This window comes from Tarenaya hassleriana, unplaced genomic scaffold, assembly GCF_000463585.1.
Source record: "Tarenaya hassleriana unplaced genomic scaffold, ASM46358v1 Cleome8, whole genome shotgun sequence".
Taxonomy (NCBI): Eukaryota; Viridiplantae; Streptophyta; class Magnoliopsida; order Brassicales; family Cleomaceae; genus Tarenaya; species Tarenaya hassleriana.
The window spans coordinates 3,480,842-3,491,661 of NW_010970490.1; the positions used below are offsets into that span (position 1 = coordinate 3,480,842).

The following is a 10,820-nucleotide window of genomic DNA, read 5'->3' on the forward strand; positions in this document are numbered from 1 at the left end:
GAAAACATTCCACATAAATAAGGTTGTAATTTAAGCTATATCATTTAATTATCATTCTTTGTTAAAATTAATTTGAGCTATTCACATTGCAAAGTTATTCACCATTCCCAAATCATTTAAAATTATAGTATTTTTAAACACATTTATTGCATTAGGTTAAGGGCAAAAATCATTTATGTAACATTGATTCGAATAAGTGACATAAATGTAGAACGGATAATAAAAAAATTATGCGTTGTTTCTATATAATAGGTTGATTTGTACATGTGCATTTATGGGTGTTTAAGCCTTAAAGCATATAAAATGGAGGAAATTAATTACAAAAAAGAAATCCATGACACGTTGGTGGAACAAAAACAAAATGCTCCGTTTCAAAATATTTATAGTTTTAGATTATTTTTGATGTTTCAAAATATTTACCATTTTACATTTTCAATACATTTTTTTACAATAATTTTCAATTTTATCTCTACCAAATTCTAATAAATTATTAATGATAACATTGTTTTTATCATCAAAATTTAATGAATAAAATTAAAAATATTAAATAAGAATATATATAATTTTTTCTCTCTTTTTAAAAAAAATAAAACAAGTTAAAATTATAAATATTTTAAAACGGAATAGTAATATAGTACTCCCTCGGTTTCATTTTAAATGTCGTTTAAGAATATTACACACAAATTAAGAAAAATAGTGTTTTAACCAAAATACCCTTATTTATTGCATAGATAATTACTACTTCTAGGCATGCAAAATATTTAAATATTATTAATTAAGGGTAAATTTGGAAAAAATATTAAAAAATACATTGAAAATCGGAAAACGTCATTTATTTTGAAACAAAAAAATTGTTCTAAAACGTCATCTATAATTAAACAGAGGGAGTATTTATTAAAAAAAGGGAAATTAAAAGAAGGGTCAAAGATTAGTCAAGAGTTTTGTAAGCCCGATGCAATTATGTTCCCAAGCGCAGAATAATTGGTCCACATTTTCAATTTATTTATTATCTTTTTTTACTTTTTTTAAGGAATGAACTTGACCTTTATAAAAAAAAAACTTTGAATATCTAATATTCCCCTTTTTTCCCTTAATGTTTAACAAACAATGTTATCTTTAACTTAAATCGACAAATATTAATAATATGGACCGAAGGTAGACTAAGAATGAAAATTTTACAAGTAAAGAGAAAAAGAAAACCTCGAACCGGTTAGGAGTTTCGTCTTAAACAGATAAACCAACCAAATGGTAAATGTTAAATGCATCTTCTCCCAAACCACATCAAACCGGTCAGGAAGAAAACTTCGGCTTCAGTTTCACAAATAGAACCAACGGCTATATCAACCACGCCCACGACCGCCTCCTATTTTCACATTATACAAATATTTTAGTTCAACTAAGGTAGGGGTTTTCCGCCCCAACGAACGACTCATATGGGACTAGACCCAGAAAAAAAAAACCCGAAAGTTGATTTCCCAAACACTATATGAGAGGAGACCGGATTGTATCTTGAAAAACAAAACCTGAATATCAGTTTTGGGTTCAGGTAATTGGATAAACATTTTCATACCCTAGATTCTTAGAGATATTTCGGGTACCCAACCTGAGTTTAATGTGCTCTCTGTTTGCGCAAGAACTTTAAAAACCTATATGGATGGCAAGAGTTTTATCACACATGGGGAGAGATGTGCTTTTGGGGTTAAACTAGTTTCCGAGTTTATATGGATCCTATGATGTGGGGCATTTTTTATGTTTTTTTTTTTGAAAGCGGGAGGGAGTGGTCAAAAAGTCAATGAGATTTTTGGGTTTCACAAATGTACCGCTTTACTTTTATATATTTATGATTGGACCCCAACTCTATGAAAAATAGTTGTCAAGCCCTGCTTCAATGTGAATAATTGAATTTCCAAATATAATATCACAAGCAGTATAGATTTAGTTAAAGATTAATCGGCATCTTCAATCGCAATTTATCTTTTTAAATCGTCAAACATTTTTTTTTTGTAGTGAAGAATCTTACCAAATGCAATAATAAACTAATTGCAATGCGTCTGACTAAGAATAAAACCAAACGAAATAATTACGGAGTTGAGAAGCGTTTTGGAACATAGACATGAGATATCACATAGAAGTGTTTTGGAACTTGCTAAAATGGTGAAAATAAGTTATCTAAAATATAGTTTTTCAAAGTGCAATAGATCCGTTGTCGTCCAGCGGTTAGGATATCTGGCTTTCACCCAGGAGACCCGGGTTCGATTCCCGGCAACGGAATTTTTTTCCCTTAACAATTCCAGTTTAATTACAATACTCATTATTACATTCCCACACATATTTATATTTATATATATATATAATGGTAAATTCATGTTTATTGGAAAGCTGGAGTTGCGAGTGGAAATAATTATAATCGACAATAATATGATGCCAATTAAATAATCAAAAAATAAATGATAGAGAATTAAAGAATCCGACGATCCAAAAGGACAAAATATTTATTCAAAATCTTCTGGATTGTGTTAGGCTGTGATGGTCCCCCCATCATTTACCATGCAACCAACAACATGCCATTAAATTCAAGAACCCTACTCCATATATATATTGAAATTTGAATTTTAAATTCTATTAATTCAGTTGAATGGATTGTTCATATCATAGCATTTTTTTTTCATTATTCGATGCGTGCGATTCCACGTTGGAGAGAACTCGACGCATTAATTTCATTATGTCGTAAAGTGTTTTTGAAACTTGGAACGATTCAGATTTAATGACACGTCGGATTTACCAATCCAAAAAAAATATAATCACTCTAAAAAAGATTATTTGAACCAATCGCATTAATCACCCGACTTCATGTTTGGATTTTATGTTTATTCACTAAAACTCTTTCTTTCTTTCTTTCTTTTCCTACTTTTAATTATTTTTATATTTGATTCAATTTAATTAATTTGATTTAATAAAAAAAAAACATGTCATGAAATGAATTTTTATACGGTGTTCGGTCCAATTCCAATTATATCATATAACATCCTCCCAATAACCACCAGAACTAAAGTATCATTGGCCATTTCAATTATTCATCGGATTAATACTTAAATCTACCTATTCTATTTACCAAAATTTTAAAAATAATTAAATCATGAATACGGCATTACAATGAACCCCCCCCCCCCAAAGCAATCTATACATACGAAGAATATGAACATTATTTATATTTTTATGAAACCAATACAAGTTTTTTTCCCCAAAGTGTGACAATGAAATGAAATGAAAACAAAAGAAAAACCACAGAAAGAAAAGGAAGTGAAGGGCAAAACAGGAAATTCACTTTACCGATTCGGCTGCTTCAACGCCTGCACCTGGTGATGGTGCTGCAGCCGCGGCTGTACGGATTCGCCTGGGCTCCTCTCCGGCAGTTGTAGTACGAAGCGCCGCGCCGAGAGCAGGGCACGCTGTTCCTCTGGAGCGCACCGTAGCTGATGTACTTGTTCGTCGCTAGTATGCGCCTGCTGATCTCCGAGCCGAGCTCGAGCTCTTCTTCCTCGGCCATACACTCCGCGATCGATCCTTTGCACCCTGAGAGCGAGGATCCGGTGCGGATGAGTCCCACAGCAGCTCCGTAGTCATCGGCGGATTCGACGGCTGCGGTTAAGATCGCGAGGATCGAGAGGATGCCGTAGATCGCGCGAGATCTCACCATTTCCGCCCAAGTAACCTTCTTTCTGGTTCGGAGACTTTCGATTTGCTCCTTGTTGCCTTCTCTTCTCCTCGTCTGGGATTTCTGTGAATAATTTCTTTTGTTCTCTACTTGACAGCTGAAGACCACAACAGGGCTTTGGCCTTGGGAATGTAATGTGGCTTCTTATTATATCCCGAGGAAATTAAGATAACGGGTCGTGTTTAGCATTTATTTACGGAAATGCCATCCGATTCGTTAGCCGGAGAATATTTGCATCTAGACATGTATCTTTCCATCAGTCGTGGATTGAAAAAAAATACTACAAGCCTATGCCTATGTATATGTCGTGTACAGCCGACAGAAGCATTAGAATGGCAAATTGGTAAATTAGTGGTAAGCTATGGGCAGTCTTTTTGCGGCAACTGGGTAGACGGTAGACGGCTTCTTTGTTTCCCTGAGGAGAGAGAAAGAGATGGGTCCGTCTAATGCTCCGTTAACGTTTACCTGCACCGTTACAGTTAGGTACGGTATCAATTCGATTGCGAATTATTACAGTTTTTGATGTGTAGATAGATGGTCAAATATTAAAAAGATACATTATCATACAATAGGCCTAATTTTACAAATTTATAACTTTATATGGATTTAAATCAAACACTATAATCTCTGAATTTAATTATGGTCCAGAGATTTTGGTGAAACACTGTTACCATCGTCAAAATCAACATAAAGACATGGAAACTACTTATAATTCTAACATTGTTTATATTCACCGCCTACATACTATATATATATATATATAGAATGTGACAATTTTTATAATCTCACAAAATTTAAATCAAATCACACATTCACACGATAGTTGTGCTCACCGAATTCATCCATCCAATCTCCCAAGATCTCAAACTTGTTTTTTACGTTATAAAGTAAACCATTACAATTTATTAAAAGAATCAAAATTCAAAAAGTGCTTAAAAATGGCCGTAAATTGTAAAACTATAAAAGTGAGAAATTTGGAAAACAACTGCAAACAAAAAATATTTGAAAATTTAAAATTTTAAATCAATATCTAATATTTATCATCAAATAACATTCAAATCTATATGAATATCAATTTTTAGGTGATTAATTACATCTATATATATATATATATATCATATCCATTACCCGTTGTACATATATTATCCCCCATAATGTGAATGTAAAAAATCTCCAAATTTATTTTGATATAATTATAAAGTGTTAAAAAAGTTTCCAAATTCCAATGTGTAGAACAATTTTATTTATTTGTTTATTTATTTTATCTCCGCACACCAATCATAATTTCTTTAAACAAGAAGCAACGGCTACTTTTTTTTCTTCGGTGATAAGATAACGGTGATATTTAACGGCGTTAAGAGAAGAAGCGGCGGTCCGTTTAAAAGGAGAAAAATGTGGGTCCAAGTCACAGATCACCAATGACGGCGTTTGCGCGTTCCTATTTCCAATTGCCAGCTCTTCCCCGTGAAATCTAATGTCAGTGTTTTTATTTTATTTCATTCATTGTATGAAAATAATATTGACAATGATAATAAAGTTCATTATGATTACTATTTTGTTATGACATATATATATATATTTACAAATATAGTATACGAATTCAGATTAAATATTTCATGTGCTAAAATCCAAATATTTGATATATTTTGCCTGTTGTTTTTCGATATTATTATCATTTCTAAATATATATATATATATATATATATATATATATATTCAAGCCAAAAAAGAGAGAGGGTATTTTCGTCATTAACACGACAAAAGTTAGGGTTTTAGGTACTTACAAGTGGAGATAGGTCATGTGATTTTTGCATTCATCGTCTTTGTCTCCCGCTGCTGCTGTTTCTCAACTGGTAAATGATCATCCTTTTCCATCTTTCCAAATCCGCCGCTTCATTTGTTTCGATCTGAAATCAATTTCGTTTCGGCGTATGTTTATCTGTAGAAAAAGTAAGAACCCTTTATCCGTTTACTCTGAAAATACAAGCGTAAGTCCTCGTGTCGTGTATTCGTCCGAGAGATTCTGCGATTTCGATAGGTAAAATGTAGAAAGGTTGAATCTTTTGATGGATTCCTTTGATTCCAACCACTACCCAGATGACGGTTTTCCGTGATACTGAGACCGTACTTGCAAATCTTTTGTATAGTTTTGTTAGGATACTCTCTTGTTTTCCAGTCTCTGTGAAAGGATCTACATTGTTGAGTTTGCTCAGACAAAACAGTGTTTTGGGGTTTCTGGCATCGAAGCTGTGTTGCCACTTGCCACTGTGTTAGTTCATAGCATCAAGATTAACGTGTTAGATGGGATTCGGATTAGAAAACAAGAACTAGGATCCAAAGTTTTGATAGCCATCAGATGGAATTGAGATATTTATACCCGAATTGAATGAATTTGTTCGGTGATCCACAACATCTCCTCACAGTTGCCAAAGAGTCGAGAGATCCAGGTCCTCGTCGGGCTGATTTTTTGAGTTGACATCATGTTTAGTTGTGGCAGGAAGGTTGGGCTGATAGCTGGTTAAGAATTTTCCATTTGTGAATGCATTCATTCAATCTCTTTCCTCGGCATGTGGAATTTGCTTAGTTCTTGAATGTTTTACCATTTTATGCTCTGACCTGCCTTTTGATAATGTTCATGCGTTGAATGTTGATTTTTCAGAACTGCAGAATAAGTTGTCTTGTAGTGGCTATTTCAATGGGTGTATACAATGAATTACTTCAGTGTTGGGAGAGAAATGTGAATGGAACACTTAAGATAACAGAAAGATGAGGACCCTTAATGTTCACATTATTTTGGCAAAAGGGTTTTAGAATCGACACTGAAGCATTTGTTTATTGGTTCAGTTTGATCTCCCAAGATGCAGAACGAAGAGGGTCAGATCACCGAGCTTTACATCCCCAGGAAATGGTGTTTACAACGTTTCTATCTTCTCCACGATACATGTGTTGTGCTCGTTTACCGACCCTTTTTTTGATTTTTTTCGCCCTGATCTTGCAGCTCGGCTACTAACAGGTTGATCACCTCGAAGGATCACGCCTCTGTCCAGATCAATATAGGTCATCTGGATGCAGATGGCATCTACACTGGCCAGTTCACCACCTTTGCCCTCTGCGGTTTTGTCCGTGCCCAGGTTTGTAGTATTTCTCTAAATGACTCTTTGCAAGCATTCTTACTCTTACTTTTATTTTGTCTTTCGATTTGTCACCTGATCCTTAGACTATATGGTTTGACTTGCAATGAAACAGAAACCAACTAGTTGCGTCCCTTAGGTTTGATCATTCATATCAAATCCACTCGTGTATCTCTATGCTTCAAACATGATGGATGATGTCATCCTCTGCATGGATGTGTGGTTATGACACTCTTAGGTTTGATCATCTTGGGAAACAACGTTAACACCGATATTGTGTTGCCTGAAATCTGCAGGGAGATGCTGACGGTGCCATTGACAGGCTATGGCAGAAGAAGAAGGTCGAAGCCCGACAACAGTGAAGACTCAACGTTCTTTCTTCATCACCCACTTCTCCAATGGTGTCATTTTCTTAAGGGATATGAGGAACAAGGTTTTGTCCAATCAGACTTTTGTTTGATGCAGGGAGATGCTTTATTTATTTATTTATTATTCCTCTTAAGGATTTTTCTCATTTTACAAAATTGCCCCATTAGTTACGTATCGTTCAGTAACGTCCACAGCGTTACAACTGTGCCCGTTTGTCATTTTACATGCACTCGCGCGAACACAACAAGCGTTCGGATTCTGTTCGCTAACTAACCCAAACTAATCCGACGGCTGATATTTGCACGAGTAAAATTTCGACGGTGAAGATTCGTAGGCAGGGTCGACGTGCCCGTACGGATAACTACATAACTGACACGACGTCGTTTTACGCGGGCTTCAGTTCCTTCATCATTTATTGGGCTCTATCTTTATTGGGCCTGGTTTTAGGCCCATTTAAAGCGCGTGTCTTGGCGCCCGAATCTGCAAACTGCTGCTGGGGTTTTACTCCGGGAGGTTTAGGATCAAACGAGAAATCTTTCCTACTTTCCGAACGAAGACGACGCGTTCTCGGATCCAGCTTTTGATTTGCGATGTACAATTTCCTGGTTCGATGTTTGTCTCTTGTTTCTCGATCGGTACGTTTCGAGCTCCTGGATCAATTTTCTACGTTTTCTGATATATATATTTTTTTTTTGCAGAGAAGAGCTATCTCCTCTACCGACAGAAGCTCGCTTTCCCGAACCATTGCTGTTGCTGCAGCTACTTCCGGTCTTTTCTATGCTAACAACAGTTCCGATGCAAGTAAGATACGATTTCTCAGTCTCATTTACGAATTCAGTAAATTCGCTTGCTTTGGATTTTTCCGGGTAAATATACGGAAATGTAGGAGTTCTTCCGTTATGTGAACTTCCTGGCGAATTTCTTCTTTCTATGGTTGTTTGGTTTGTATGGCTAATTTTTAAGTTACATGTATTCTAGAAACGAGATTCTCGCTGTCTTTTCCTGCACCTGTTTGGGAATCCCTGCGGCAACCTTGGCCGATTACACAGGACCTGATTCATCGCCCGGATCAATGGTTGTTTGGTACGTATGTTTATTTATCTGATTGTCTTAATCTCACTTTTGAATTGCAGATATTGGTTCCTTTTTCTGATGGTCTTATTGTGCAGGAAATCTCTTTGCATTTTCTTCTAGAGACAGTCCTCAATCACCTGCTGCAGATGATGAGAATAGGGTTCCTGTTGAACCTGTTGATAGTCCAAATCCTTGTCCTGGATGTTTGGGCCGAGATACCATCGCCAATGCAGCTGCAAGGGTTGGACCAGCAGTTGTGAATCTGTCGGTTCCACAGGGTACCTCTTTGCTTGTCTCTGGATGTCATCTATTCTACTGCTGTAGTTCGGTGTATTGCCAACTGTGTTGTTTGGTGGTTTGAGTTTTGCAGGTTTTTATGGGCTCACTTCTGGGAAGAGTATTGGATCTGGGACTATCATTGACGCTGATGGCACGATATTGACCTGTGCTCATGTTGTGGTTGATTTTCAGGGCATACGTCAATCGACAAAAGGGAGGGTAAGCACAAAAGATAATGGATAATCTTGCCTAAAATAATTGGGCATTGAGTAAAGATCTCCTCTTGCATTGTGTATTATCTCAGTCATAAAATACTGTTGATAAATTCTGGCATATGGTCCCTTGTGCTTGTCCTAGTTTATTTGAACGATATCATTACCATGAAAAGTTGCTAAAAGTCATCTTTTTCTAAGAAATATGTAGGTCTGGCTCAGTCAATCTTGTTAATGATCTTGAGTGGCCTTTTTAATTTCAGGATCACGTTGACTAATTATATAGGATGAAAAAATTGTATCAAAACAGGATTCTGCTGGCTGCATGATTGACTTTTACTGGTGTCAAACGATTTATCTGGGACTCTTCCTTCTAGATGGACTTTTAGTCTTGAGTATAAATGTATGCTGTGGAATAATTGTGTTAATTCCTCCTGTGTTGCGTTGTAGGTTGATGTAACTTTGCAGGATGGTCGGATGTTTGAAGGTATGGTTGTTAATGCTGATTTACAATCTGACATAGCATTAGTGAAGATTAAGTCAAAGACTCCCCTGCCGACTGCCAAACTTGGTTCTTCGAGCAAGCTTCGTCCTGGGGACTGGGTAATATCTGTAGGTTGTCCTCTTTCTCTACAGAACACAATAACTGCTGGTATTGTCAGGTAAAAAACTGCATTTACTTGAGGGAAAAATTGCCCAGCTTTGATTTGATGGGTTTCAAACTCACCTGTATTCTGGATTGTTTACAGTTTACATTTTACTTTTATGGTCAGTTGTGTTGATCGCAAAAGCAGTGATTTGGGTTTAGGAGGCACACGCAGAGAATATCTGCAAACAGATTGTGCGATCAATGCGGTAACCTCTTTCTCTCTCTCTGCAGATAAAAATCTCGTTATGTAGATACTCATTTATTCTTTGCCTGTGCTGTGTGATAGGGAAACTCGGGTGGGCCTCTTGTAAATATGGATGGAGAGGTCGTCGGTGTTAACATCATGAAAGTCTTAGCTGCAGATGGACTTGGGTTTTCAGTGCCAATTGACTCGGTTTCCAAAATCATCGAGCATTTCAAGAAGAGGGGGTATACTCTCAACCTTGCACTAAACTCATTTCTTAAGAGATGTGAACCAAATCTATGCTTTTATTTGTATCAGTAATGCTTGATTTTACCGCTGTCTGAAGGGTGTGATTTAGTGATATAGAAACAATGCCTTGCAGGAGAGTGGTTCGTCCATGGCTTGGGTTGAAAATGCTTGAGCTCAATGACATGATTGTTGCTCAGCTCAAAGAACGAGACCCCACATTCCCTGATGTCAACAGAGGTATTCTCATCTCCATGGTGAGTTTCACTGCCCATCCGTCTTCTTCATCAAGAAGATGGAAATTGTTTATTGACCATGCGATCCTAATTTTTGTTTATCGTTTTTTGGCTCTTAGTCACATCGGTGACCGCATCCCACTCTACTGTGGCATGTTCATGAAAGATCTGTCTGAATGTGGTGTTGTAGGCATCTCCTGGATCTCCAGCGGATAGAGCTGGATTCAGACCAGGCGACGTTGTTGTTCAATTTGATGGAAAGCCAGTGGAAACCATCAAAGAGGCACGTCTCTCTCTCTCTCTCTCTCCAGTGAGTTTGTGCAATTAAAGCTTAGGATGATTTGAATGTGAACCTGTGGTTGCAGATCATCGAGATATTGGATGATAGGATTGGGAAACCGATGAAGGCAGTGGTCAAAAGATCGAACAACACTCTGGTGACACTGACAGTCATTCCTGAGGAAGCGAATCCAGACATGTGATGCGAAACCCATCTTTGTTGCAGAAGGAATGGTTCAAGTCTCAAGAGGCGCAGAGCTAATAAGTGGAAATTGAAAATTCATGTTTTTCCAATGTACAAAGATAGCTTGGGTTTCTCCGGATCAAATACAAAATTAGAGAACACTGTTCCCAAATACAAAATATGCATGTAGTGTATGTAATAGCAACCACATCAACTTATTTCATGGAAAGCGAATAAACGATGTCCTCTGTTTCGGCTTTCC

At 36.7% G+C, this 10,820-nt stretch overlaps 3 protein-coding genes and 1 non-coding gene across 5 annotated transcripts; 3 read left to right on the plus strand and 1 right to left on the minus strand.

Annotated features, from left to right (window-relative positions):
* Window positions 1-2,199: 2,199 nt before the first annotated feature.
* Window positions 2,200-2,271, plus strand: TRNAE-UUC. The gene has a single exon. It is a non-coding gene; the product is annotated as a tRNA-Glu (tRNA).
* Window positions 2,272-3,179: 908 nt separating this feature from the next.
* Window positions 3,180-3,976, minus strand: LOC104802797 (protein RALF-like 22). The gene has a single exon (XM_010526565.2). It carries the CDS (start codon window positions 3,695-3,697, stop codon window positions 3,344-3,346), a length of 354 nt encoding a protein of 117 aa, XP_010524867.1. The 5' UTR covers window positions 3,698-3,976; the 3' UTR covers window positions 3,180-3,343.
* A 1,508-nt stretch (window positions 3,977-5,484) lies between these two features.
* Window positions 5,485-7,353, plus strand: LOC104802798 (40S ribosomal protein S21-2-like). 2 transcript variants are annotated; one of them, XM_010526566.1, is made up of 4 exons: window positions 5,485-5,568; window positions 6,560-6,623; window positions 6,714-6,846; window positions 7,143-7,353. In XM_010526566.1, exons 2-4 carry the CDS (start codon window positions 6,574-6,576, stop codon window positions 7,206-7,208), a joined length of 249 nt encoding a protein of 82 aa, XP_010524868.1. In that variant the 5' UTR covers window positions 5,485-5,568; window positions 6,560-6,573; the 3' UTR covers window positions 7,209-7,353. The 2 variants fall into 2 exon arrangements, with proteins under 2 accessions (XP_010524868.1, XP_010524869.1); XM_010526567.2 differs by lacking the exon at window positions 5,485-5,568 and adding an exon at window positions 5,585-5,665.
* Window positions 7,354-7,458: 105 nt separating this feature from the next.
* Window positions 7,459-10,799, plus strand: LOC104802800 (putative protease Do-like 14). Its single transcript, XM_010526570.2, has 11 exons — window positions 7,459-7,820; window positions 7,914-8,016; window positions 8,194-8,298; window positions 8,385-8,567; window positions 8,660-8,787; window positions 9,231-9,442; window positions 9,554-9,635; window positions 9,716-9,858; window positions 9,996-10,116; window positions 10,286-10,378; window positions 10,461-10,799. The coding sequence occupies exons 1-11, from the start codon at window positions 7,806-7,808 to the stop codon at window positions 10,575-10,577; spliced, it is 1,302 nt and encodes a 433-aa protein (XP_010524872.1). The 5' UTR covers window positions 7,459-7,805; the 3' UTR covers window positions 10,578-10,799.
* Window positions 10,800-10,820: the final 21 nt, after the last annotated feature.

Excerpts from the sequence above, each read along its gene's own strand:
- LOC104802797 (XM_010526565.2), bottom strand. The coding sequence starts at position 3,697 with ATGGTGAGATCTCGCGCGATCTACGGCATCCTCTCGATCCTCGCGATC.
- LOC104802798 (XM_010526566.1), top strand. The coding sequence starts at position 6,574 with ATGCAGAACGAAGAGGGTCAGATCACCGAGCTTTACATCCCCAGGAAA. Across the intron at positions 6,624-6,713 it reads CTTTACATCCCCAGGAAATG|CTCGGCTACTAACAGGTTGA; the intron begins GTGTTTACAACG and ends CTGATCTTGCAG. Across the intron at positions 6,847-7,142 it reads GCGGTTTTGTCCGTGCCCAG|GGAGATGCTGACGGTGCCAT; the intron begins GTTTGTAGTATT and ends TGAAATCTGCAG.
- LOC104802800 (XM_010526570.2), top strand. Across the intron at positions 9,636-9,715 it reads CAGATTGTGCGATCAATGCG|GGAAACTCGGGTGGGCCTCT; the intron begins GTAACCTCTTTC and ends GCTGTGTGATAG. Across the intron at positions 9,859-9,995 it reads GAGCATTTCAAGAAGAGGGG|GAGAGTGGTTCGTCCATGGC; the intron begins GTATACTCTCAA and ends AATGCCTTGCAG.